The sequence below is a fragment of the Drosophila obscura genome, unplaced genomic scaffold (genome assembly GCF_018151105.1).
Source record: "Drosophila obscura isolate BZ-5 IFL unplaced genomic scaffold, ASM1815110v1 contig_97, whole genome shotgun sequence".
Classification (NCBI taxonomy): Eukaryota; Metazoa; Arthropoda; class Insecta; order Diptera; family Drosophilidae; genus Drosophila; species Drosophila obscura.
This window is the reverse complement of record NW_024542891.1, coordinates 180,752-205,702: the sequence shown is the minus strand read 5'-3', so window position 1 is coordinate 205,702 and position 24,951 is coordinate 180,752. Positions and strand designations below refer to the sequence as shown.

Sequence of the window (24,951 nt, the reverse complement as noted above, 5' to 3'; positions counted from 1 at the left end):
GGGGCTGATGTGTCGGCAGGCATTTCATCAGCGTAGTCTAGACCGCTGGCTAGGCTGTGTAGACCAACCATGGCCTGGACCACTTGGCCTAGACACCGGGCTAGGCTGAGTATACCAGATCATAGACTGGTCCATGTTGCCTAGACACCAGGCTAGGCTGAGTATACCAGACCATGGACTCATGACCATGGCTCAATAAAACACCTTTTTTATTTTCTTTTCATTTGATATTTATATCAAGACAACTTTCCAAAAAAAAAAAACATTTAGTGGCATAAATCTAAATCTTAATAACTATTAACTACAAATAATAAAAAAAAAAACGAAAAAACCCTTCAGTGGCGAAAAAAACAACAAATTCCTTCCTGGCTTAAATCTAAATCTTAATTGTTAATATCTAACAATTACTTATACATATATGCTTCAAAGTCGGACGTTTGAATCGCCAGGGTGTTTACCGCTTCCATGCCACCCTAAAACTAGTCTTTCTCTCACGTTGTTCTTATTTTTGTGTGTTTTTTAAGACATGCTGCATCATTTAGCGTGTTTCTCATGCGTAATACAATAAAATCTACAATACATTTGAGCTGGAAAATTTGCTCATAAATATGTATTAACAAATACGTCGTTATCACCTTATAAACCGCTTCGCTCTTTTTTTTTTTGATTATGAATTTTAATGAGATGAAGAAAACATGAGGCCAGAAAAATGCGAATGTAAATAGGGGGGTATCACAATCGAGAGGGCGAGCACATGATAATCATCCCGAGGCCAATCCATATGGCTTTTTGGAGCACTTAAGACAAGACTAATGCAAGACTGGGCTTCATTTTCGACGATTAGTTGCTAATTTGTTTGAGCCACAAACTCCACTTATATCACATTTTGGTTGGTCAAATTTAAATAAGCGCGCCGATAGCGTGCTGATGAGATGGCAACGCTTAGGAAGTGGCAGCACTGGCCGTAACAAATGGCGCCACTGTGCAGTGTAACGGTCATTCTGCAAAATTTCTTAGCCCAACAGATGGCGCCAGGTGGTTTAATTTTTTGTTAAAAATTAAATCATCCAAATAAATAAAATATGGGCGGAACACAATTTAACTCTAATGAGACAATAGATTATTACCACCAGCTAGTATCCTGTTATTTCAGCATACTAATTTCTAATGTGGCAAAAGTCTTTAAAAATCTGAAAGAATATTCAGGACACAGTTTTTATTAGCTCTTAGAATACGTTCAATTACCCAAAAGATGTAAAACCTCTCTAAGTGGTTTTGGATAATTTCTTTTGGCGACGTATGGTTTTTTTTGTTTTTATCAATTACGCACTGATTTGGTCCAGAATTCATATATCCAATATTTTTATAAAATCCTTTTTCCATATATTTTATATATTTAGCTTTTTCAAAGTTGTTCAATTGCTTCACGATGCCCAGCGTTAAGAACAGCGGTAACTATTTATAATTTAGATGTATAGCAAACGAAATTGACTTTGCTAGCTCATCATTGTACAAATGTATGTGCATACGTATGTATGTACAGATGTATAATCTATCCAATTGTGCGGCACTGCATGTTCAAAATATCTTTAAGATATTTCAAAATACATTGTGCCTTAAAAGATGAGCAAGCAACAGCTTTAAACTAATTTCATGAATAACTATGGGTTATGGATTAGTATTTGTTTGGATATATTATTTGATACACAAAAAAAAAAAGTATGTAGTATGGTTTATTTTGGAAATATAATAATATAATTTTTACTTCTTACCCGGATAATACTCATCACTCTTTTCCTTGGCCTCTTTTCTGGGGTGCTATCTTCTAAAGCAAACAAATCTATCAATTAAGAAAAAAGCTTTAAGCTGTCAACACGCCCAAGTACTTTGCCGGTGGAAGACAACCAACCCCTCCTGTGGATAAGCTGCACTCATTGTTTGTCCAGCACTCAACTCAACCCAGCCCAGCCCAACCCCCAGACTCCGGCAGCAGGGGTTTTCTTGTGCTGTCGGTTTTCTTTTCCCTTTTTACTGGCCGTCTCTTGTCATTGGTAAAATTTGTTTTTGCCCCGAGTAGAGCTTATTGCCATTGTAATGCCATCGCGGCACCCAAACCAACACCCACCCAGGGACAGGGACAGGCAAGGATATCGTCTTGACGGGGAACCGCTGCCAATTGTCGACTGTTGCATGAATTATGAGCGTCTGCAAAGATTTATGAATTCGAGTGGATAACAAAAGTGCGCAAGTATTCATGACAGTCCACCCCTCTCCCCCCAAACCAACACGGGCAGACTCACACAGTCCCACCAGAATGAATCTCCCTCCTGCCCCTGCCCTGAAGCAAAAAAGGGAAAAATCTGTCAGCTGTTAAGTTGAGTTATAAATTTCCTGCAATTAGGTTGGATTTCAATTTCGCTACTTCGCTACTTCGCTTCTTTGCTGCTTCGCTCTTTTCCCATTTTCTACTTATTTTGATTACACAATGATGATGCTGATGATTCTTCTCCGTTTTCTTCTGCTCCCCACTCCTCACCCACACCCCACATCGCTGTTTCATGCAAATTTGTATCGACAAATTTTGTACAGTAGAGACTGTACTTTTGTTTGCTTCTCGCCTGGCTTTGCTTTATTTTGCTTTGTTTTCTGTCCCTGTGATTGGCTTCCATTGCAGTTTTTCTGCCTCAGTGCATTGATCGGGTGTGTGCAAAAATTTGCAAACTCATGGGAAATCCATACGTTTGATAACAATACGAGCATACAACAAAAAACAAAAAAAAACAAAGAGAGTAAAAAATGGAAAACAAGAAATAAACGGAACACATACGCGAAACACCAGCAGCAGCAGCAGCAGCGACACGACACAAATGACAACGACGGAAACGGAAACAAGCCCGGCAAACGCACAAGTCGGCACACGCCTCCACCATAGGATCTCCCTGCCCACTGCCCACCCGTCCCAACATTTGGAGAGCGCCACTTGCATGCATTCATTAAGCGCCGGGGAGCAAACAAAATCAATGAATGGTGTAAAAATTAATATCCTGTGTGAGCAAAAAAATAATGAAAAAAAAAACCGGAATGCAAAATCAGTGCAAGGAAGAGCAGCAAAATTATATAAGAAGGCCTCAAGGGAGTGTATGCCGACTAGAAGATACCCGATAATCAGATAACTAAAACTCTAAAAATATGCCAAATTATTTAATTCAAATATTCAAAGATAAATATGTGCCAATGCGACTGGAGAAAGCGAAGAAAATATAAGAGAATAGAAGACTCATTTATTCGATCGTAATAACTTGGAACAGATGAATAGATTGGATAAATATGCAGATTTTACGCTCTTAAGAATAATCCACCAGCTTTCAGATTCGTGCAGTACTTTATAAAATTCCATGCCCCATACATATTTGGTAGGAGTATTAGAAGGGAAATACACTAAGTTTTTTATTTGTCATTTGTACGGATTTGTTAATCAAGAAGATAAACTTCAATGATAGGTGGCTTATAAGAAATGTTAACCGAATAAAAATTAAAAAAAATATATATATTTCTGCTATCCTAAAACTCACACTCCATTCATAAATGCAACTTTTAAATTCTTTCAGTTCCACATGCAAAAGTTTGAGGCAAAAAAAAATGCTAGAATCATTATTATTTTGCTTTTTCTTGTAGAACTGAACGAATACTCGTGTACCATCTCGATTTGTCTAGGGTATACAAAAGAATTGTGGAGCAGCACAGGGTAGTTAGGTAGTGTACTGAGGATATGGTGGGCGTGGAGCCTTCTCGTTGTCGTCGTCATCCAGCCGCCGCCGGCAGCAGTTTTAATTTACACAAAGCGTAGTCAGCCGTGTAATGCGCTGCGCTGCGGCAGCAGGATGGGCCAGGAAGTTTGCCAGGATGGTATGGTATGGAAGGCAAATGACGATGGTGAAAGATGGAGGAGCGAGTGAGTGGAGAGTTGGAGATGGAGCAGCAATTCGCGCGACGACATTTAAAAAATGCCTTGAGGCTGGCAGCAACGTCGACAACGGCGTCAAATGATTTATGAAATTACTTTTACCGTTGCATACTCTTCAGGGCAGAGAGAGAGAGAAAAAGATACTGAAAGATGGATGAAAGAGAAGTTAACTGTAGCATGAGGCAGGCAGCGAGTAGGAGTTGCTCTAGGGCAAAGAATCCGAAGAATCTCCAATGCAAAGGCTCTCTTTAGAGATCGTTTAAGTGGCGTTTACGTGCACACGTGACTGGCATTTTGCCGTTCAGTTGAAACGGAGAGGAGGCTGCTCTCAATCGTCATTCCGACACACAATTTAACGCAAAACATAATCATTTCTACTCGTATTAAATATCTTTATTCATTCACAACAGCTGTACGACATTTGGCTTAAAGCAATACCCCTTTTAATCGATCTGTGTGATGGAGGCCTCATCGTTGCTGGAACATTTACTGCTCTCTCCGTCCGTACGGTACTTGATCGAGTCGATGATCTCCACGTCGATGTCACAGTTGCCCTGCATATTGCCAGAGTCCAGGCCGGCGGTGGTGTCGTTCGAGCCACGTCCCAGCGAGTCCTCGTCACAGAGATCGGGAGCGGACACGGAGGCCGTGACCGAGGCCGACTCTGACCGGGCGTCCATGTCCTGGGCCTGGGCCTGATGCGCCGCAAATTGGCTGTAGAGACGTGGCAAGTGCTGCAGCATGTAGCTGGCACCCGATTTGGACAGATTCGCCGCAGCAGCGGCGGCGGCAGCGGCCGCGGACAGATTGGCTGCCGTGCTCGATGCCGCCGGATGGTTCTCCTTGCTCTCCCCCAGATCGTAGTACTTGGCGTAGTGCTCGAATTTACCCAGCGAGGCGGTCACTCCGCCCGGTCCTGCTCCAGCTCCAGCGCCAGTTGCAGTGCCACCAACGGCTGCCATGCCGCCGGATCCGTTCGAGCACAGATTGATGGCATCGTTTTGGGCCGACTTGGGTATGGGCACGGTGAAGGCGGAGCCGTGGCGCTGCTTGCTCAGCAGGTTGGAAGCGGACATAGAGCCGGCACCCGTTCCGGTCCCACTACCTGTTCCCGAATTGGAGCCGGGCGAGGAGTCTTCGCCGCTGGCGGCCAGCGCATTGTTGCTGCTGGACAATGGGGAGACATTCTCCTTCTTGCGGTCGTAGATGTGCCCGGAGACACGCAGATCGATGAAGAAGTGCAGCGGATCGATGCCGTACGGGGCATACAGCGGGGGATACCATACGGGCGGTGGCGGTGGCAGGACCAGATCCTGTGGCGGTAACGATGCTGCCGGCGGTGTGTTGTCCTGCAGCGAACTGTCTACCGCTCCGCCCAGGCTGTTTTTGGTGGGGATGCCGCCGGTGGGCGGTGCTGGTGGGGCAGTTGGTGCCACCGTTGGGGACTTGCCCTCCAGCTTGGCATAGCCATAGGGCGTCATGGTCTTGTTGGTCAGCTCCAGTGGCTTCTCCGCCACCGTCTGATGCTGTTGCTGCTGCTGGTGGTGCTGATGTTGCTGCTGCTGCTGCTGCTGTTGCTGCTGTTGCTGCTGCTGCTTCTCCTCCGCATCGCGTCGTTCCCTTAGCTGCTCGTAGTAGGGACGATGCGACCAGGATCGCTTTCGGGGACGCCGCACCAGGGCCGCCTGCTGCTGTTGCTGCTGCTGCTGTTGTTGCTGCTGCTGCTGTTGCTGCTGCAACTGCAACACGCGTGCGGTCTCATTGTTGCGGGCCTGCACCAGGGTCCGCAGCATGTCGCTGAAGAAGAAATTGTTGGGCCCCACCGGCGCCGAGTACAGATACGGCGGAGTGGCGGCCATCAGACGACTCACATAGTCCTGATTGCGCAGCTCGTGAATGTTGCTCTTGCCACGTTGCTGTGGCTGCGGCTGCGGCTGCTGCGATGTGGCTGCTGCGGCTGCTGTCTCCGCCGCTGCATGTCCGGTTGTGGGTGTGCTGGGCGTACTGGGCGTGGCACTGTTGTTGGATGTCGCCGCTGCCGCTTGGGGCATCCCTGCTGTGCTGCTGGCTGAGATGTTGCTGCTGCTGCTGCTGTCCTTCATAGCTGCGTAGAGACAAAAAGAGTGAGGGAGAGAGAGGGGACACACAAAAGACGTTAGCACTGTGTCTGTGGCAGAAGTCGCTCAAGATTTATATAGAAACATGTACGATATTTGCATTGTCTTGGCAGTGCTCCTCCCTTTCCATGCTGCTGCTGCTGCCCCAAGGAATCCCACAATTAAATCTGAATTTACTGTTTGCCTTCCATTCGCCAAGAGGTGGTGAGTGGTGGCTTGCAGTTGTCAGATGTCTTGGGTCTGTGTGTGGCAGAAGCAGGCGGCAGGTGGCAGGTGGAGTGTTCGAATTTTGAGTTGAATTTGGAAAATATTATGCCAGGAAATTAAGAAAATAATCTTAAGAAGTCTTAAGTCTATATTCGGAAGGAAGCAGCTATCGATTTAAATTAAAAATAAATTAAAAACTAAAAATATGATATCTGCAAAAATAAATATTTATCTAATCTTATATCAACAGAGAAAAATCTATCGAAATTAAAACTCTGTCCAGTCGAGTTAGTTAATTAATCGATTAACAATTGACGTTTGTTTTGCATATACTAAGCGACTATGGGCCGTATCCAACTGAATAGACACAAATATTTGCAATATATTTAGCTTAGGAATTAAGTCGATTGTCGCATAGAAACAGCTGTCAGATTGAGGCAATTTAACAAACACTTTTATCCATCGACTAACTAACGATATCAATGCCAATCAGCTAATCAAAAAGTTTTCTTTATTTTTTGCAGCCCTAAACAAGTTGATGGATGAAATCAAAGCACCACCCTGGTTGCGGAGCACCGTGTGGGTGGGTCCATCAATTCCATTGTCCCCATGGATGGGTGTACCGGAACACCTTTGTTATAACTTTATTAAGGCAACAGCTGTGCGAAGGGAACATTTGCAAAAATTTGCATAGAAAAACAACAGCGATAAAAGCGCCATAACCTCATCCTCATCCCTTAACCGGGTCCCCCAGCTCCAAGCGACGCCCCTTGGTACTCCCCCCCCACTTTTTCAAGCTGTTAATAAGCTTACACACATTGCGCCAAATTCCAGTAAATTAAATGTTTCTCCCCCCCCTGTCTCCCCCGTGCCCGCACACCCACCACTAATTTCCCACCCGTAAAAGCATCGCGCTCTCTCTTTCTGGCACAAAACATGGAAGGACAAACTCAATTGTTGTGTTGCCAAACTGTTGAGGCACTTGACGCCGCCATCGTCATCGCCGTGTGGCTGGCGGCTTGTATCCTGTGGCTGTCAATTCAGGAACCTGGGGAGGGGGGGGGGGGGGCACAGGCAACACCTACCCCAAACCCATGCCATGACACTTGGCAGGCAGCCTGTGCTACACCTCCATCCATCCATGGCACTTGCCTTGTTGCTCTTTCATTTTCGCATTTAAAAAGTTTTTAACAAGCCACAACCGACGCCTGTTACCCGCTCACTGGATGGATACCCTGTAGCAATCAACTGGGCTATAAAGAGTGCACAGAGTGGCAGAAAGAAGGTAGAAATCTCAGGTCTGAGAAATCTAAAAATCAATTCTATGGTAAAGAACTTTTTCAAAAAGTTAAAATTTTATTCGAAATTTACAAATTAATTTTCAAATCAATTATATTTCTTAGATTAAGATTACTGTTGGATATATTTTGGATAACATTTCACTTGAGATTTAAAAGCAACTTGAACGTCAACGAAATGCCGCGTTTTCTATTCGAGAAGAAATTCCCCTGGACACCCAATAAATAGATCACTTTCTATATAAATGCTTAGGGATTGGCTTAAAGAGGGTCCTTAGAGTTGAAGTACAGAAAGATCAGATATTTATCATGTATTTGAAGATGTTCTGAAGATATACCTTGAGCTAATTCACATTCAGTAAAGGGTATTCCTAGTCTACGATGTACGTGCATATGTATGTATGCACAATATTCCCACTTTTTTCTCTGTTACTTTCATTTCAATTCGTTCTTTTCATTTGCTGTTTTTCCTGCGTGGGGATTGACGTGGGGATTGGTGAGAATTTCATTTTTATTGTTTTTTCATTTCGTTGTAAAAATATATAAAGTTTTGAAAACTTTTGCACGATCCAAAGGAATATATATGAGTGGCAGAAGGATGGCAGGGGAGTGTGGTGGTGTCGTTGGTATGGAGCCATGCAGATGGGGGCCTGGATTTGCATTTTTTGGCAGCCGCGCATCCCCCTTGTTTTTCGGAGTGGTGTGGAGGGGGGGGGGGGGGAATACTTTTGCGACAAAGTTGAAATTAGATTATGCTAATTAAGGCGTTTTCATGACGGGGGCGTGTACTAGAACACAGGGAGGAGAAGGTATAGGGGGTTGGGCGTGGCTTGGCATCTGCCAAAAGCGAAAAATTTGTTGATTTGCCAGAGCCCTGATTGATGCCAAGGCATAGCTTTAATTGCCATTTTTTATGGATAGCCAAAGGGACTCTACCAACTGAGACAAGTGGGGCAGGCAGTTGGCGGGGGGATGGAGCTTGGGCAGCATTTTAATATTCAATCAGCAGCTGTCGGGAACTTTTCTTCATTTTTTTTTTTTGTCTTTTATGGCCCAGACCCAAGTTTTGAGCAACTTTTCGCAGCTGAGAAAACAGGCAGAATGGATGAGAGAGAGAGACTCTTGGACTAAGACTGAGATTGAGGATGGAACTGGAGCGCAGGGTTGGCAGTGGAGCAAAAGGATGAGACTGAAGGCAGCGAGCTGGGCAGAGACTTTGAGGATTAATGCGCAAAGTGCATCCCGACTTTGGAGCGAGTTTTGTTTGTCTTTCGTCGGCTGGTGGGGGGTGTTGGGATAACTGCGGAGACTAGTGTACTTTTCCATAATAATTCTGTGCGTGCGGTTGTTTTTTTTTTTGTTTGCCCCCCTTCGTTTACAAACAGCGGCAATTAAAACCAAAGCACACTAAGACACAGTCACCCACTAAAGGTTGCGCCAGAACACAACTGATTGATGTGGTGGCATCAGTGGAAACGACTCACCACCCCCGGAATTGAGGAGTTGCAACCCTTGCACACACACATACACAGATACAGCTACACTTAACTGGCACTTGGGCTGTGGGCAAACTTATAACATAATTACAGCATATCCAACATAACAGCCATAAGTCGCGTCAGAGCTTAGGGATGGAGTGAGTGAGGACTGAGTGTGAGCCAGCAGCCAGCAGGCAGCAGCAACCCCCTGAGTAAAAGCTCACCTGGCATGCATGCAACCCCCGATCGCGGGTTGAGGTTTACCCCCGAAGGATGGCCAGCCGAGAGCAGGCGCCCAATTCGGGGCAATCTAATAATATTAATTCGCTGTAGAAAGTTCCCCTAACCAAAAGGACACAGTGAACACAGATGTGCGACTTTTGCCGTTTAATCTGAAAAGAATACTGCGATTTGGCCTAGAAATTAAATCATACAAAATATTTTTCTTGAGTATTTCCTGGGACTATAATGCAAAACTCCATTTCGAATATAGTTTGAGTTTCTTTTTGGCAAGTAAAATCTTCAATGTGAATTCTAAGATATCCATTAGATAATTCCAAATTGGAACTGTAGATCGTTGATGGTTAATCAGGGTATGGAAATGTAGAAAAAGGGACTCAAAAAAGGGACTGAGTTGCGGTACTGAGTTTCTAGAAGCTTAAGCTTTTATAGCTCAATAAACTAAGGTTCTTTAATCTTGAAAATAATTTAGATATTTCGCAAACAAAAGTAGGGAATTTGGCTCGGATTTAAGCCCAGAAATCGACTGCTACAAGGGTAAAACTCTTGCTCAATTAGCAGCCATTTACATTCCCCTTTGCCATTGCTGTTCCTGTCCTGTGCTTGCCCCTCCTGCCACTGCCACACACACTCGTGCGGACACATATGGACACGGACATGAACACGGACATCCAGCTATCCAGCCATCCGTCCAGACACCCATGAACTTGCAGTGACATGTCGATGTGGTGTTAACGTTACATCGTTTGACTGCGAATTAAAATAATGTGCCACTTGTGGCTCTCTACAGGATGGCATGTGCGTGTGTACGGACTCCAGTCCATATGCAGACAGACCAGGGGGGATTCCCCCAGGCCCAGGCCCAGGCCCCGGCCTGTGTGTCCTGTGCGTCCTGCATTGCCTGAAAATTTGACAAAATTTCATTTGCAACTTTGGTCGTTGCCACACATCGTTGCCCAAATCGAATTTGATTTGAACCCTTTTCGGCAGGTTCTCTCCATGTGAGAGTGATCCGAGTGGTCCACCCCTCAGGGGCTGTGGCTGTGACTGTGGCTGTGGCCTTGATGCGTGTTTGAGTTATGGCTAAATAATTTCAGCTTCATTTTGAAGTTCACATTGGGTTGCATGACATACGAGGGGAGGGAGGAGGAAAGGGATGTGCAAATCGTAAGTGTAGTGGGGTTGGATTGGACTGTGCTGTGATGTGGTTTGGTTTGGTTCATTGGACTAAAAATGGGACTGGAAGTGGAACTGGGACTGGGAGCTGGGAGTTGACAAGAACATAGGGGATTAAGTTCTTCAAAATGATCCAATTCTTGGATGTTCATTGAATAATTGAAACATTTTTATTCCATATATAATCGGAACTAAACCAAAGGGCATTGCACATAACTTTCATCCAGCTCTTGTAGGTTATAGCTGTCTGAAACAGCCACAGATATCTCTGCAAATTTTTTAAATTACAGATAAATGGCAAAAAAGCGTATCAAATCAGACAATTTTGATTTCTATTCTATATATGTATAAACAGCTCTATTGAATGGAAGTTGGTCAGTGATTTGATAATCAAACATTTTTTATGCATTTTCTATTAATTTTATGTGTAATGAGCTCGAAGTGGACCAAAGGAATCCCCAAAATAGCTAAAATGAGCGATAAAACAGCGCAAAAAGTTAGGCCTGGTAAATTTTAAGCGAGAAATGCTGAACAGAAATCCAGAGATTTTCAGAGCTGAAGTTTGCAGCTGTTAAGCTCCATCTAGCTATGGATCGCTAAGCAAAAGCAAATCGGATATCGAAGTCTATGGGTAATTGTATAATTATTCAACAAAAAGGCGCTACGATTGGTGTCCAATCCAACAAAATCTTCGGATAGTCAATGATAAATTAGAAATCTGTTAGGCAGAGGCGTCATAGTATTTCCGTGCGTGTACTCTCCGAGTACTTTTGCTGTCTAATCTCTATAGCCCAACTATTCAGTAAGTACTTGATTACATTTTGTAATGAAAGTTTAAAGAAAGTCAACGGAAGGAAATGTGTGGAGTGAATAGGTTGAGATTTTCCGCCAAAAAAAATATTTCCTTCCCCTTAAATTCAGGAACTATAAATCACCCAGAAAGAGTCAATTTTTGTTTCCATTATATGAAGGATGATTGAAAGAAGATGCCAGCGAAGGGCTTATGTACTTAATTCCCAAGAGCTAAGCAAGTCATATCCGTAGATGCCTTAAACGAATCGGAAACCATTGAAACTTCTTGCAGGAAAAAGCGACGCCAATAGAGATCTGGGTAATTAGACACTTCAGAGCCGTTCTGGGATTGTGTTGCACTTCTGGGAGTTTGGATTACTTTCTGTTTTGTAATGCTCTCCGATTCAAGCAAAAAACAAAACAAAAAATCACACTCGTCGAACGCGATCTCACCTTGGATTTTGGATCTTCAAATGTATTTTTGTTGTCTCACATTCACTGGCAAAAAAAAGAAAAAAAATATCACAGGCCGAATTGGGCACTGGAAGTGTTTGGTCGAGAGATGCTGAACTGCCGTCGATGACAGTTAAAAATCAAATGAAATGAATGCCACTGCCGGTGCCAGTGTGGCAGCAACGAGTCCCGAGACCGAGACAGCGACAGAGGCTGTGGCAGTGGCAGAGCCAGAAGCAGCGACCGAGGACGAGGACGAGGCGTGTGCGTTTGGTACGATTTTAAAATTATGAATTGTTGGGAATGAAACGGAGCAGAAGCAGCAACAGCAGCGGCAGTGGCAGCAACAGCAACAGCAGCCACCGTTAGCTAGGTGGGAGTGCGCTTCAGTGCCTGTTGGCATTGGTGGTGCGCATCAGCAGCAGCCACAGCCACAGCCATAGCCACTGCCACTGCCACTGCCAGTATGAAAAGTGTTGAATGCGAATGCGAATGCGAGTAAGGGGAAACGAAACCACCCTTGTGGCAGCAGCAGCATTCGCCCGAAGAATGAAAGCCCACGCAACAGTTTTTCAACCGAATGGGTGCTGCCAGCTGTTTGGGCTTTCATTTTGGATTGGATCACCGCAAGATCGGGGCATATAGATGTATGCCACAGAGGTAACTTGATAAACTTTACACATATATAGAAACAGATGCTATGAAATTCTATCCCGAAAAATGTGCTACCAAAATTTCATGTCGATCTTCTAACAGATGCAAAGCAAAGACATCGGAAAATAATTTGATGTTGACATCAGGATACCCTGGATAGGATTCTCAGTTGAGCTTAACTTTAGTAATAGATTTCATATACATATGTACATATGTGCGAACCTTTCTCTCCACTCACATGCAACGTTGCCCATTTTCAATTACTGTTACTATTCCATCCATCCTCCTCCCGGTCTTCCAGCTTCCGGCTTTGTACCCATTTGCGAGTAGAACAAAAGATTGCAGGAACCTTGGATATGGGCAACGTGTTGCTAAAACGACAGCGCACAGCTCCACTGGGCGCCAGGGGAGCGGGTCTGCATGGCCGGGGAGTGGCTGTGGTGGCACAGCATAAGCTTATAATTTCTATTACAATGAAGGCGCGCGGAGGCAGTGCGCGGCAGCGGCGCGTATGTAGAGCGTTGCGTGGGGTTTCTTTGCTTAATTTCTGTATTTTTTTTTTTATTTTTTGTTACTGCCAACTGTTTGCGACTTCATTAGCGACACCTCTGCCACCCTCCATCCCGTGCCCAGAGCCAAGCTGTTGCCTGGCAATTGCAATGTGTATGAGGTGGGGGGTGGAGTGGAGCGTGTGGATGTATGCAACATGGACATTGCCACCGGCAATAAAAGCAGTAGCAGCCGCATCGGGATGCGCATCCCATCCCATCCCCATTTTGCTTTCTTTTGCTCATGTTTTCGCTTGTTTTTACTGTACGCGTATATCCTTTTGCAAAAGGGTATGTTGACTTTGCAAACGAAGCATTTTTGATTCCATTAGAGTACATATTAATATATACCTAGAGCACCTATCTCTATCACATGCATACCCTAAATACCCTAACCCTTGAAAATTAATAAGTGATTGTTCGCAGATAATCCAAGAAAAAACCTTATAAATTTCAATTTTCAATAAGATTTTAATGGTTAAATGCGTATATTTCTGTTCCCATAAGCGAAAGGCACCTTTCATTTAATTGAATGGAAATTGAACATCCCAGTGGGATGACCATCATCGATGAATGTAAAACCGTAGCTCTGTATCTGTAAATCTATATCGATAGCTCAGCAAAAGGGCATCTAATGCTGCGATACACCCAAAGCCAGAAGGCCTTTATTTTTCGTTTTGCTTCTTTTTTTTCTTGAACTTGTTTGAAATAAATACCGCATTTTTGGTTCGTTATTTTCTGTGTTTTTTTTTTTTTGTAAGCTCTGGCCACAAGCTGTTGGCAGAAAGGGAGACGGAGCTGGAGCATCTCCAATGACTGCACATCAAACGTCAGCCCGGAAGGAAGCTGTTGTTACCCATTGCCCAACGTGGAGTGGGGGGATGAATGGTTGGGTGGGCGGGTGTAGTGGTTAGGTTGTGTGCAGCATTGTCTAGTGTCTGTGCCGACCCACCTCCCACCCACACAAACGGAGGCTGTGAATGTTTACACTTTGGATTTGGTGCTGGTCGTCGCATTTCCTCTTCTGCTTTTTTTTACCAGTTTTTTATTTGGGTGGACTTCTGCCATACCACACCACACGGCTCGAGCTTTTAAATGTATCTCGGTTAACGGTTGTTATGGCAATTCCTGGTAAGGAGCGATGTGGGGGCACAGGACACAGCATGTACCAGCGGCTGTTGCAATATTGGGATTCCCTCAAGTTGCGTGTCCGTAATCCAGAATGTCCATGGGTTGCATGGGGATCGCCAGGGCAAAACTTAAAGGATTTTTACTAATAAAGTAAAAAACATTACCCATGCTTTTTTTAAATTTATTATTTCGTTCTTTAAATTCCATCTGTGTTTCTGTATTTCGTTTCCCCTCGATCTCAATGTTTTCTTCTCGATTCCTTCTCTATGATTCTTTCCGTTACTTTCCGCCTTTCCTATTCTCTTTGTCTATTCCTTTGCCATGCCTTCTCTGCTAATTTCTCATTCTCTCCATCACTCAATGTCACAGAGATGAAGATCGCTCCATCGCTCAATATCATCCCACTATCTCTTTCCTTCTCTGGTTGTGTAACCCCTTTCTAGCTCCCGTTCTTTCTATATATGTTCGTATTTATATCTCTCTCTTTTGCTCTTTTGAATAGTTTTCTTCTTATTTTCTACTCGTACAACATGCAACAACGCTGCGTCTCCACACATGCCACACAATTTGTGCCACTTTTGTGTGCGCATCCATTTCCGCTTGGGCGGCGAGACATACCACCGTACCACCCACTAGCACGGCCTCTCTGCACCACCTATCCCTGCACCCATCAACCACACTCACTTCCCATATTATCCTTCCTTTTATTATTTTTTTTTTTTTCACATTTCACTCGAGCGTTGATTGAAATGTTCAACGAACGACAGAGAGAGGCATATAGTAGATATAGAAGAAGACCAAGAGCACGAGAAGAAGAAAAAGAGAAAGAGACAGAAAGTGGGAAAGAGGCAGACAGTGGCAGAGTGGAACACCAGTTGTTGGTGGGTGGAAAGTAGAGGATTCCACTCTGGTGGGTGGTTTTGCTGGGTGGGCCTGGGCTTGGGCTTATTTGTTTGTTTGCATGTAAAATGCAATGTGCCGTGGCTGTACCCCTCTTTACATCGTCCCCTCCCCCACCCACCCCCTTCTGTATGTTTTGCATTCTTCACTTAGATTTTTTGCTGTACACCCTCAAAGCGGGTATTATAATTATGATGAAATGCTTGTAGCGCAGGGAATGCAGTTTTCTGTTTTACAGGAGGGCACGAAGTGGAATGCCTAGAACCGAACGTGATCAAATCTTCAGCGACTCCAACAGACTTTGGCATACTCGTATAATATTATATTTGTTTGTACCTGGAACTCAGAGACTACATTGATTTATGAATATATGTATGTATGTACATATGTATATTAAATTCGTGAAAATATCAGTAGCAGCTAGAAGTAAAAGTTTCTGACTTTGGGGAAATTATGACAATTTAATTATCCATATAAAAAAAAAAAGAATAGAAAATAAAACAAAGAAAGGAAGCAAAGGTGATCGGAAGCAAAAAAAATCGTTCTACACTTTCCGATCCATCGTTTCCAATGTCAACTGATACTCATCTTTTCGCGTACATCATTTATATTATAACAGATTTAAAATAATATTTAAAAAGGAGAACACAAATTTTATTTGTACTCAAACGGAAAGGGCATCTGTACTTCGATGACCAGCAAAACAGATTTTGTGCATTTTTAGATTTTAAACTTTGTTGTCTTTTTGTTAAATGTTACCGTTGTTCCCGGCACGGCCCCGTCCACTGCAATGTTCCTCCTCCATTCCATTGTGATTGTCATTTGCTTTTAGCATCAGCAACCTCCCCATTATGAGTGTTTGTGGATGAACGTTTCAAGCAGCCTGTTCTGCCATCCGTCCATCATCCATCCATCCATCCATCCATCCATCCAACCATCCATCAAGCACAATCAACGCAGACGTTCGCGAGTTTTTTTTCAGGTCTTGATTTTGGGCTGGATTTTTTTTGTTCACTTCCTCTTTATTTTCAATTTCCTAATTTTTCTCTTTTAGCTTTGGCTAATGAATTAATTTTTACGAGAATTGGAAATTTTTTTTTTAAACGGTTTTTTGATTAATTAAATTGGAATTGTAGCTAATTTTGTTGGGGTTCCGGAAAATCAGAGAAAAAGCGAAGATCGGAGCCCAAAAAATGATCAAGTGATGGATCACACTTAGAACAGTTTTGAGTTCAATAAAATACTGAAAAATAAATATAATTTTTTTTAAATAGATTTTGTCCATAAACAAATCTTGCTTTTACCTATCCCAGTTACCCATTTGGACACTGCCATTGCATATTTACGGACGATTTGTTGGTGCTGAAAATCTTGCATTGTGGCCCCACAATGGGGACATATTTGAGCAGCTTAAGTGCCGCTGGCGTCGGCGTCGGATTTGCCAAATATCCGCCAGAGACACCAAACACACACACACACACACACACACACACACACACACACACACACACACACACACACACACACACACACACACACACAAACACCCAGAAGCAGATGTGGCGAAGCTGTAAGCTGCAGGAGTAGAAGTAGGAGGACTCTCAGGACCAGGATCCATTTCCATGCACTCACGCAGACTGTAATCGCTTTACGTGCGCTTTGTTGGCAATTGTCAAGTGGAATTGGATGGGCTGGGATATCCTGGATTTAGTGGATGGAGGCAGCAGGCAGCAAGCAGGAACATCATTGACGCCACATGTTGCCGGCAACAGATACGGTGGATTTCAAATTGTCCCAGGTATGGCGGTTCTGTGTCTGGGGGGACGAGACTGTTGTCTGCTATTATTCTGTTTTTCACTTTATTGAGACAGTTGGTCTGTGTGTCTGGTTTGCCTGTCAGTCAGTCAATTTGCGGCTTGCCTTGAGAGAGTTGCTTGATTTTGCACTTGGGGGGAAGGAGTTCTTCGAATCTCATAATAGATTTCTACTACCAAATTTGCGGCAAGCACAAGGCAAACAATTGAGCAAATAAACAAACACTTGCGACAAAATTCCATGCATGTCAATTACGCAAATGAGAAATTGTGCAAAAGCAATTTTGAATTGATGTCTTTCTTGGCCGTATCTTTCTCCCAGATTGTTTGTGCTATTTGGATTTTGATTTGGAGGCATCTCTGTAGATGGCAGCAAAGCATCCATCCCCCTTGGCCCATACCACGCCCAGAACCCAGGCACCGACCAATGGCAGCAAGGCGCTTAAGCGCCAGTTTCGTGCTTTAGTAGTTCGTTTCCTTTCGTTAGTTTTACTCCACCCCCATGCGGGCTATTCAAATGAAAACAAAAGAAAATATAATGAAAAGAAAGGCGGGGCACTTGCAGTGTCAACTGATTCTAATTATATATATTTTTGAGAGCTACCAAGACTCATGAGTTTTTGAAAATATTCTCAGAGACCACAACAAATTTTCCATCAAAGTTTTTCTGTCAATAAAACGCTTCTACGGCAGCTTTGTACCTATCAAATATTTTTGCCCACTTAGAATTGCTCCCATTTGATTTTTACTTCGTAAATTTTGAAGTGTCTATTTGGCAGGTGTCCTTGCCGTCAAAAACCACTCCTCTGGCCGAATATTTCGAGCCGAAAACTTATTTGCAAAACGTTGCGGCACCTGTGCTGCTTCCACAGCATAATTTTTAAACCGCTCCTGAGGCGTATTTTCATATTTAAATTTTCTTTCTTTAATGGGGGTATTAATTAATTATTCATTTTAAAACAATGTTGGAACTATATTGGTTTTGTTATTCGTTAATTCAAAATAAATTAGCTTATAAGAAAAAATTCTTTTTTCTTGTAGAAAGTCGTTTTTTCTATTTAAATTAAATTTGTTCTTCCGTTTTGTAAATTAGCGAAAAAGCGTAAAAAGCGCGTGATATTAGGCGAATAGGTTGATATTTGCGAAAACAACCGACTAGAAAAGTCACAAAAGCAGGAAATTTCAGAGTGGGGTGGGGCTTTAAACAAATAAATATGCAATACAAATATTCCATTTTAAAATCCATGTTTGCACGCAACTCATACTGCAAAGAATTTTCGGCAAAACTATTGTTTTGTTTAAGGTTTTTCATACAAATTTGAGTACCTTGGGAAAATGGATATTATGGAATTGAGATATTGCTTGCAATTTCAGGCTCCAATTAATGAAGAAACTACTCAGTCTCTGTTTTAAAGATATTTTGTAGCTGACGGGTACCAATAAAATATATCAGAACCGGGATAAATGTATTTTTTAAACACAAAACATATACATACCTTAATAGGTAATAAACATCTCAATCTAGGATAAAATCATTATTAATGTTTCAATGGAGCTTGGAACAACAAATTTAACATCAATTAAAGGAAATAAGGTATAGAAAAGTACATACGCATTGTTGATCAGCAACAATGACGTCACATTTACCTTTTATGCTGTGGCCCTTTTTGTTTGAACCTTTTTATGTAAACAACGCAATAAAAAGAACTTCTGAAAACTAGCCAATCTTGTAGAAAATTGATGAATCTAACGGATAAAATTAGTTGTTTAGGGCTGAGAGGGCCAACTAGCTAGTAATATTGAACTGAATATCAAAATCATGGAATACGATTTCCATCAATAAAATAGAACGTTAGCCCATTGTCGACCAGTGGGGTATTTAATATTTCCACGAAATGTATGTACCTTTAACATATTTTACGCATTACAGGTGAACGATATCGGTGGTCTTTTTTTAGTTTTGTAAGTAAAGAGGAGGAAGAAGCTACAAGGAGCCCTTACAAACAGTATTATTTTCCGCGGCTTAACAAAGGGTGCTCAACATTTTAAATAGAGGTGTGTTAAGGGGGTTAAGTCCCGATTGATCACCGGATTGCCCTGGTCACTAACCATACAGTATATAGATGTGCCAGTTCATACAACGAAATGGGCGCAGCTGAGGTTGCTGTCCCAGCACCCCCCAGGTCTTCGGCTAGGGTGCTGGGACCATTGCTGTGGTGCTGAGACGTTCGGGTCGTGGGTCTGAGACGTTCGGCATTTTTTCGACATGTTCGATTCATGACGAGATGCGAAAGCAAGCTGAGAATTGCAAATGTATGTGTGTAAACAGACACGACAAAATTTTGTATCAATTCTTATTTTCCGAAACCGTTTTAAGTTTGTTTTGAGTTTCGTTTCCAGGTTACGTAAATGTGTGTGTGCCATGTATTCACACATACTGTGCTTGTGTGTGGGCTCTATGTTGGCCGCTTGAATTGGTTTTTCATTTTGTTTTGAGGGCTGATGTGATGTAGCGACCTATTAGGGCCGGATCGACCCTAGACCGGTTAAGCAACCATCAATCTGGGGCCCTCCTTTATTTTGTATTTTTCTCAGTGGCTATTATATTTTGGATTCATTATTTGGAGTTTTGTTTTTTCAACAAAATTTTTCTGTTATTTCTAGGAGGGCCCTAGGCAACTGCTAATCCGGCCCTGGACCTATTCCCGTCGTAAGACTTCATATTTTCTTGGTGTGTTCTGTCGCTCGACTCGACTCGACGCGGGTCGAGGCATTGACGAAGCCGAAAGCAGAGGCAAAGGCTAGCCTAAAAGAGAATGGAAGAAATAACCTACGCGCTCGACGCAACATCAGCTTTTCAAAACAAAACGAAAAAATATTTTATGAACGGCTTCGTCAATGCCTCGACCCGACCCGCGTCGAGTCGAGCGACAGAACACACCAAGAAAATATGAAGTCTTACGACGGGAATAGGTCCAGGCCGGACTAGCAGTTGCCTAGGGCCCCCTAGGGATAACAGAAAAATTTTGTTGAAAAAACAAAACTCCAAATAATGAATAAAAAATATAATAGCCACTGAGAAAAATACAAAATAAAGGAGGGCCCCAGATTGATGGTTGCTTAGGGCCCGGTTGAGGGTTGATCCGGCCCTGAATAGGTCGCTACATCACATCAGCCCTCAAAACAAAATGAAAAACCAATTCAAGCGGCCAACAATTGTAGAGCCCACACACAAGCACAGTATGTGTGAATACATGGCACACACACATTTACGTAACCTGGAAACGAAACTCAAAACAAACTCAAAACGGTTTCGGAAAATAAGAATTGATACAAAATTTTGTCGTGTCTGTTTGCACACATACATTTGCAATTCTCAGCTTGCTTTCGCATCTCGTCATGAATCGAACATGTCGAAAAAATGCCGAACGTCTCAGACATACGACCCGAACGTCTCAGCACCACAGCCGAATGGTCCCAGCACCCTAGCCGAAGACCTGGGGGTGCTGGGACAGAAACCTCAGCTGCGCCCCTTTCGTTGTATGAACTGGCACATCTATATACTGTATGGTTAGTGCCCTGGTTTATGGTATGGTATTTAAATGGTATTTCTCGAAGCTGAATTGGTATTTAATGGTATCTATCGATAAATCCGCGGATAATACCACCCACTGTAAGGCCGGCTGTAAATGTTTAAAAAAATTAATTATTAGTTCGATTTGGGAGAGATCCATTCGCAACAAGATACTCGCCTTTGGTCGCCAGGTCTTTGTGTTTCCATGAAGCTCCTAAAACCCGCATGGGTCCATCACGATGGTGAGTAAGGGAGAGAGAGAGAGGAGGAGCACCACTAGCCCGAGTCTGCTGCAGCAAGTCCTTAACCTTTTTTTTTTTTTCTGTTTTTTGTGTGTGTTTGCAGCAAAGCAAATATTCTCGGTAGACATCCATCAGGACTGTACAAAGTTCGCCACCGGCGGGCAGGGCAACGATTGCGGTCGTGTCGTTATCTGGAATCTTCAGCCGGTGCTCAGCGAGAAGGATGAGTTCGATGAGGCAATACCGAAGATGCTGTGCCAGATGGACCAGCACCTGGCGTGCGTCAACTGTGTGCGATGGTCACAGAACGGCGTGTACCTGGCCTCGGGCTCCGACGATAAGCTGATTATGATCTGGCGCAAAATAACCGGATCCAGCGGTGTCTTTGGCACCGGGGGCATGCAGAAGAATCACGAGTCGTGGCGGTGCTTTCACACGCTGCGTGGGCATGCTGGCGACGTCCTGGACCTGGCCTGGTCCCCCAATGACATCTATTTGGCCAGCTGCAGCATCGACAATACTGTCATCATTTGGGATGCCCAGGCGTTCCCCTCGATGGTGACCACGCTGAAGGGGCACACGGGTCTGGTAAAGGGTGTGTCCTGGGATCCGGTTGGAAGGTTTCTCGCCTCGCAGTCCGACGATCACAGCATCAAAATGTGGAACACCATGGACTGGACGCTATCCGAGACCATCACAGAGCCGTTCGAGGAGTGCGGCGGCACGACGCATATTCTGCGGCTTTCCTGGTCGCCGGATGGCCAATATCTGGTCTCGGCCCATGCCATGAATGGTGGCGTACCCACCGCACAGATCATCGAGCGCGAGGGCTGGCGGTGTGACAAGGATTTTGTGGGCCACCGCAAGGCCGTTACTTGTACGCGCTTCCACAACTCTGTGCTGATCCGCCCGATGCCCGACGGCCTCAAGCAGCGGCAGTACTGCTGCCTGGCCGTCGGCTCCAGGGATCGCTCGCTCTCCGTTTGGATGACGGCTCTGCAGCGGCCGCTGGTTCTCATCCACGAACTGTTCGAGGACAGCATTCTGGACCTATCCTGGGGCCCCGACCAGCGTCTGCTGATGGCCTGCAGCGGTGACGGTACGGTGGCATGCCTGCAGTTTACCGACGAGGAGCTCGGCCAACGGCTCTCCCAGGAGATGATGGATGCGCTGTTCATGAAGGAGTATGGGGAATTGTATGGCGCCGGTTTGGGCTTTGGCAACAAGACGACGGTGGAGCCAGCCGATCAGAGCTGTCCATACCAATCAGAGTCGTCGGCCCTGCGTACGTCGTCGCTGCACTTTCCCCTGCCCAATGCCGCCCTGGAGCGACGCACGGCCTCCAACGCCCAGCGACCCATCAGCCAACAGACCGAGACACGGACAAAGGATGGCAAACGTAGGATTACGCCCATGTTTATACCGCTCAACGAGGAGGAGCGTGCGCCAACGATCTCCTCCTGCAGTGGAGTGCCCACAGCAGCAGTGGCAGCAGCGATAGAGGGTTCGCATGCCACTACCCCCACGGAGTGTGCCGTTACGCCACGAATGCCCGAGCCACTTGTGTCGGCGGCACGCAAAAACCAGCAGTCTCATCGCCGCCAGACGACGGCCTTTGATCCTAGCCAACAGGCGGACTTTTCACGCAGACCCAAGACCCCCGACGAGCATCAGGGGACAACGATGGGTCCGAAACTCAATATCACGGCCACGGCCAAGAGTGAGTTCGTAAAGACGGCCCTCGATTACAGGCTGCTCGTACAGAATGGTCACCTGAAGACGAGTCACGGAATGCTGGCCAAGGTGACGGCCAGCATCGATAGCGAGTTCCTCTGGGAGTTCTATGTGGGTTCGCCCGTGGTGAATGTGAATCTCTGTGCCAAGTATTGCATGCTCTGCTCCCTGGACGGCAGCATGCGGCTGATATCGATGGAAACGGGCTGTCATGTCTTCCCAGCCATTGCCCTCTCCAGCTCCGCTGTACATTGCGCCTTTGTGAGTATTCGCCCCGCGCCCATCTCAAGCAAAAGTTAAACCTTTACCATTCCCGCAGAGTCCCGACAACAGTCTGGTAGGAGTGCTCACCGAATGCGGCCTGTTGCGCATCTGGAATATTGCGTCAGCGATGATTAACCTGGCCGCCGGCTGCAAGGAGCTGCTCACCAAGCATGGAGCGGTCGTTCAGTTCTCGGTGACGGATCAGGGCATGCCGCTGATTGGCTTCCCCAATGGCAACTCGTACTCGTACTCGACCAGCCTCGAGTCGTGGCTGGTGCTGGCCACCAAGGATGCGATCATGTACCATGGCATCAGGGGCACACTGCCACGGGATGAGGATCTTGTGGCACGCAAATTTCCGCTGCTCAGCATGCAGGCCAGTAGCCAGAATTACTTTGTTCTCGGCAGCGGCATGGAACTGTAAGTCACCACCCCCTCCCGCACGTAAAACCATTCCACAATCCATTGGTAAATTTATGTCCTTCCCTTTTGCAGGAGAAAATTGGAGAGCTGGCAGCAGACGGCGAAAATTCTGTTCATTGACAATCAAATCAAGTTGTGCGAGGCCCTGCAATCGGCGGATGAGCTCAAGCACTGGCACACGATGCAGGCCCTCCAATTGTCCGCCTATGGCTCGGAGAAGCGTTTGCGCACCTTCCTCGATGAGCTGATCTCGGCTTCGGATACGGGCATAGCGATGGTAAGCGATGTCACCTCGACATGCCCTTACCCACAACCTGTAAGCGTACCTTCCCTCTCGCTCTAGTTCACGTCGAAGCACGAGCTGGCGCAGTGCGTGCTAGACACGTTGAAGTCGCACGGACAGTGGCGGCGCCTGCACACCGAATACACGGAGCTCTTGAAGTTCTCTAGGAATCAGCGCATTGAGGATATCTTTGCCACGCCCGCACCGCCACAGCGACGATCGACATCACCCAGTCCGCCACTTGCGCCGCAGCAGCCGGTGTTCCCCAGTCCGCCAAGTGTGGCCCCAACGGTGTCACCCAGTCCACCAAGTGTGCCGCCAACGGTGTCACCCAGTCCGCCGCGTCTTCCCCAAACGGTCTCCCCTAGTCCGCCACGACTGCCCCTCCAAACGGTCTCCCCTAGTCCGCCACAACTGCCCCAAACGGTGTCAGCCGCCATCCCACAATCGGGCATGGTGTTACTTGGTCAGGTTTTGTCGCCCAGTCCGGGAACAGTGTCACCCGACACCCCACAATCGGGCACAGAGTCATCGGGCACGCCACCTGGTCAGGTGCTCGCACAGACTGTGACAATCAGTCCGCTGCAGACGCACTTTGTGTCATCCAGTCCGTCACAGTCTGGCACACAGTCGCCCGACACACCACAATCGGAAACAGAGTCGCCCCAACCGCCCAGTCCATTATATCCCTAAGATAACGGCACTAACGGCAGGGCAGGCACCGATTTGTGTACTTTTTGCCACGGAAACGACAAGCATTCATCATCATCATCAACATCATCTCCATTATAACTAAACGGCAGGACTCCATTATACCCCAAGACCAGCAATAGCAGCTCCTCTGCTGACTGCTGACTTCCATCTACAGAACGATTAAGAAATTGTACATCTTTATAGACTAAGAAACATGAGGGAGAGCAGGAGAGACGCGCACCGCACGCACTCTAATCGTGCGTGTGCCTCCATTTTTAACCTACGTCTAATTATTTGTCTGTCTTTTTTTTTAAATGCGTTTTACCAACTGTACAGTCGTCCTAGATAGATAGCATAAGATTGCTAAGTATTAGCTATAATTGTATGTTTTTAACAATTAAAATTATTAAAACAATTAGCAAACCCAATAAAAAGAACGTCTTGATAGATTTGTACTCTATATTAGGCATACAATATATGTATATATATTTGTATATATTATTTGTTTTCTAAAATGAATTAATCAATCAATTACGTTTCGCGCAACAATTTACATAATAAGTTGAAACAATTTTTGGTCATTTGTGTACGCACCAGCAAATGCCAATATCTACTATATATATACAGCCATGTGATTAATAATAAGGACACTTGGCCATGCTTCAGAAAATGCTCTATAAAATTACTATTTTCGGGAATTTTGCGGTGATCTTAATTTTTATTAGTAGATTTATGTTTGCACTCCATAAAAAAAAGGTAAAAAACCCAAGTATAATGGTGAAAAATATAATAAAAAAATTTGGTTCGGTGCGTCATTGACTTTTGGCTGTGCGAAATAATAGGGACACCAAATAAACTGTTATATTTCGTAAAAACAGCATGTTTCCAAGAGGTGGTCTTAAACTATTGATTGTAATTAGCTTTTGTAATTTTAGATATAAAAACATCCATAAAACAAAGTTTAGA

At 44.8% G+C, this 24,951-nt stretch overlaps 2 protein-coding genes across 2 annotated transcripts; one reads left to right on the top strand and one right to left on the bottom strand.

Moving 5' to 3' along the window:
• Window positions 1–4,341: 4,341 nt before the first annotated feature.
• On the bottom strand, window positions 4,342–11,963 carry LOC111071610 (protein hunchback). Its single transcript, XM_022363046.2, has 2 exons — window positions 11,726–11,963; window positions 4,342–6,068 (listed from the first exon to the last, which is right to left on the bottom strand). Exon 2 carries the CDS (start codon window positions 6,064–6,066, stop codon window positions 4,408–4,410), a length of 1,659 nt encoding a protein of 552 aa, XP_022218738.2. The 5' UTR covers window positions 6,067–6,068; window positions 11,726–11,963; the 3' UTR covers window positions 4,342–4,407.
• Window positions 11,964–20,414: 8,451 nt separating this feature from the next.
• LOC111071622 (protein HIRA homolog) lies at window positions 20,415–24,431 on the top strand. Its single transcript, XM_022363069.2, has 5 exons — window positions 20,415–20,588; window positions 20,692–22,583; window positions 22,642–23,006; window positions 23,082–23,286; window positions 23,353–24,431. The coding sequence occupies exons 1-5, from the start codon at window positions 20,552–20,554 to the stop codon at window positions 23,983–23,985; spliced, it is 3,132 nt and encodes a 1,043-aa protein (XP_022218761.1). The 5' UTR covers window positions 20,415–20,551; the 3' UTR covers window positions 23,986–24,431.
• Window positions 24,432–24,951: the final 520 nt, after the last annotated feature.

Coding starts and splice junctions, on each gene's coding strand:
- LOC111071622 (XM_022363069.2), top strand. CDS start 20,552: ATGAAGCTCCTAAAACCCGCATGGGTCCATCACGATG. Junction 22,584..22,641: donor CCGCTGTACATTGCGCCTTT/GTGAGTATTCGC, acceptor CCATTCCCGCAG/AGTCCCGACAACAGTCTGGT. Junction 23,287..23,352: donor CGGATACGGGCATAGCGATG/GTAAGCGATGTC, acceptor CTCTCGCTCTAG/TTCACGTCGAAGCACGAGCT.
- LOC111071610 (XM_022363046.2), bottom strand. CDS start 6,066: ATGAAGGACAGCAGCAGCAGCAGCAACATCTCAGCCAGCAGCACAGCA.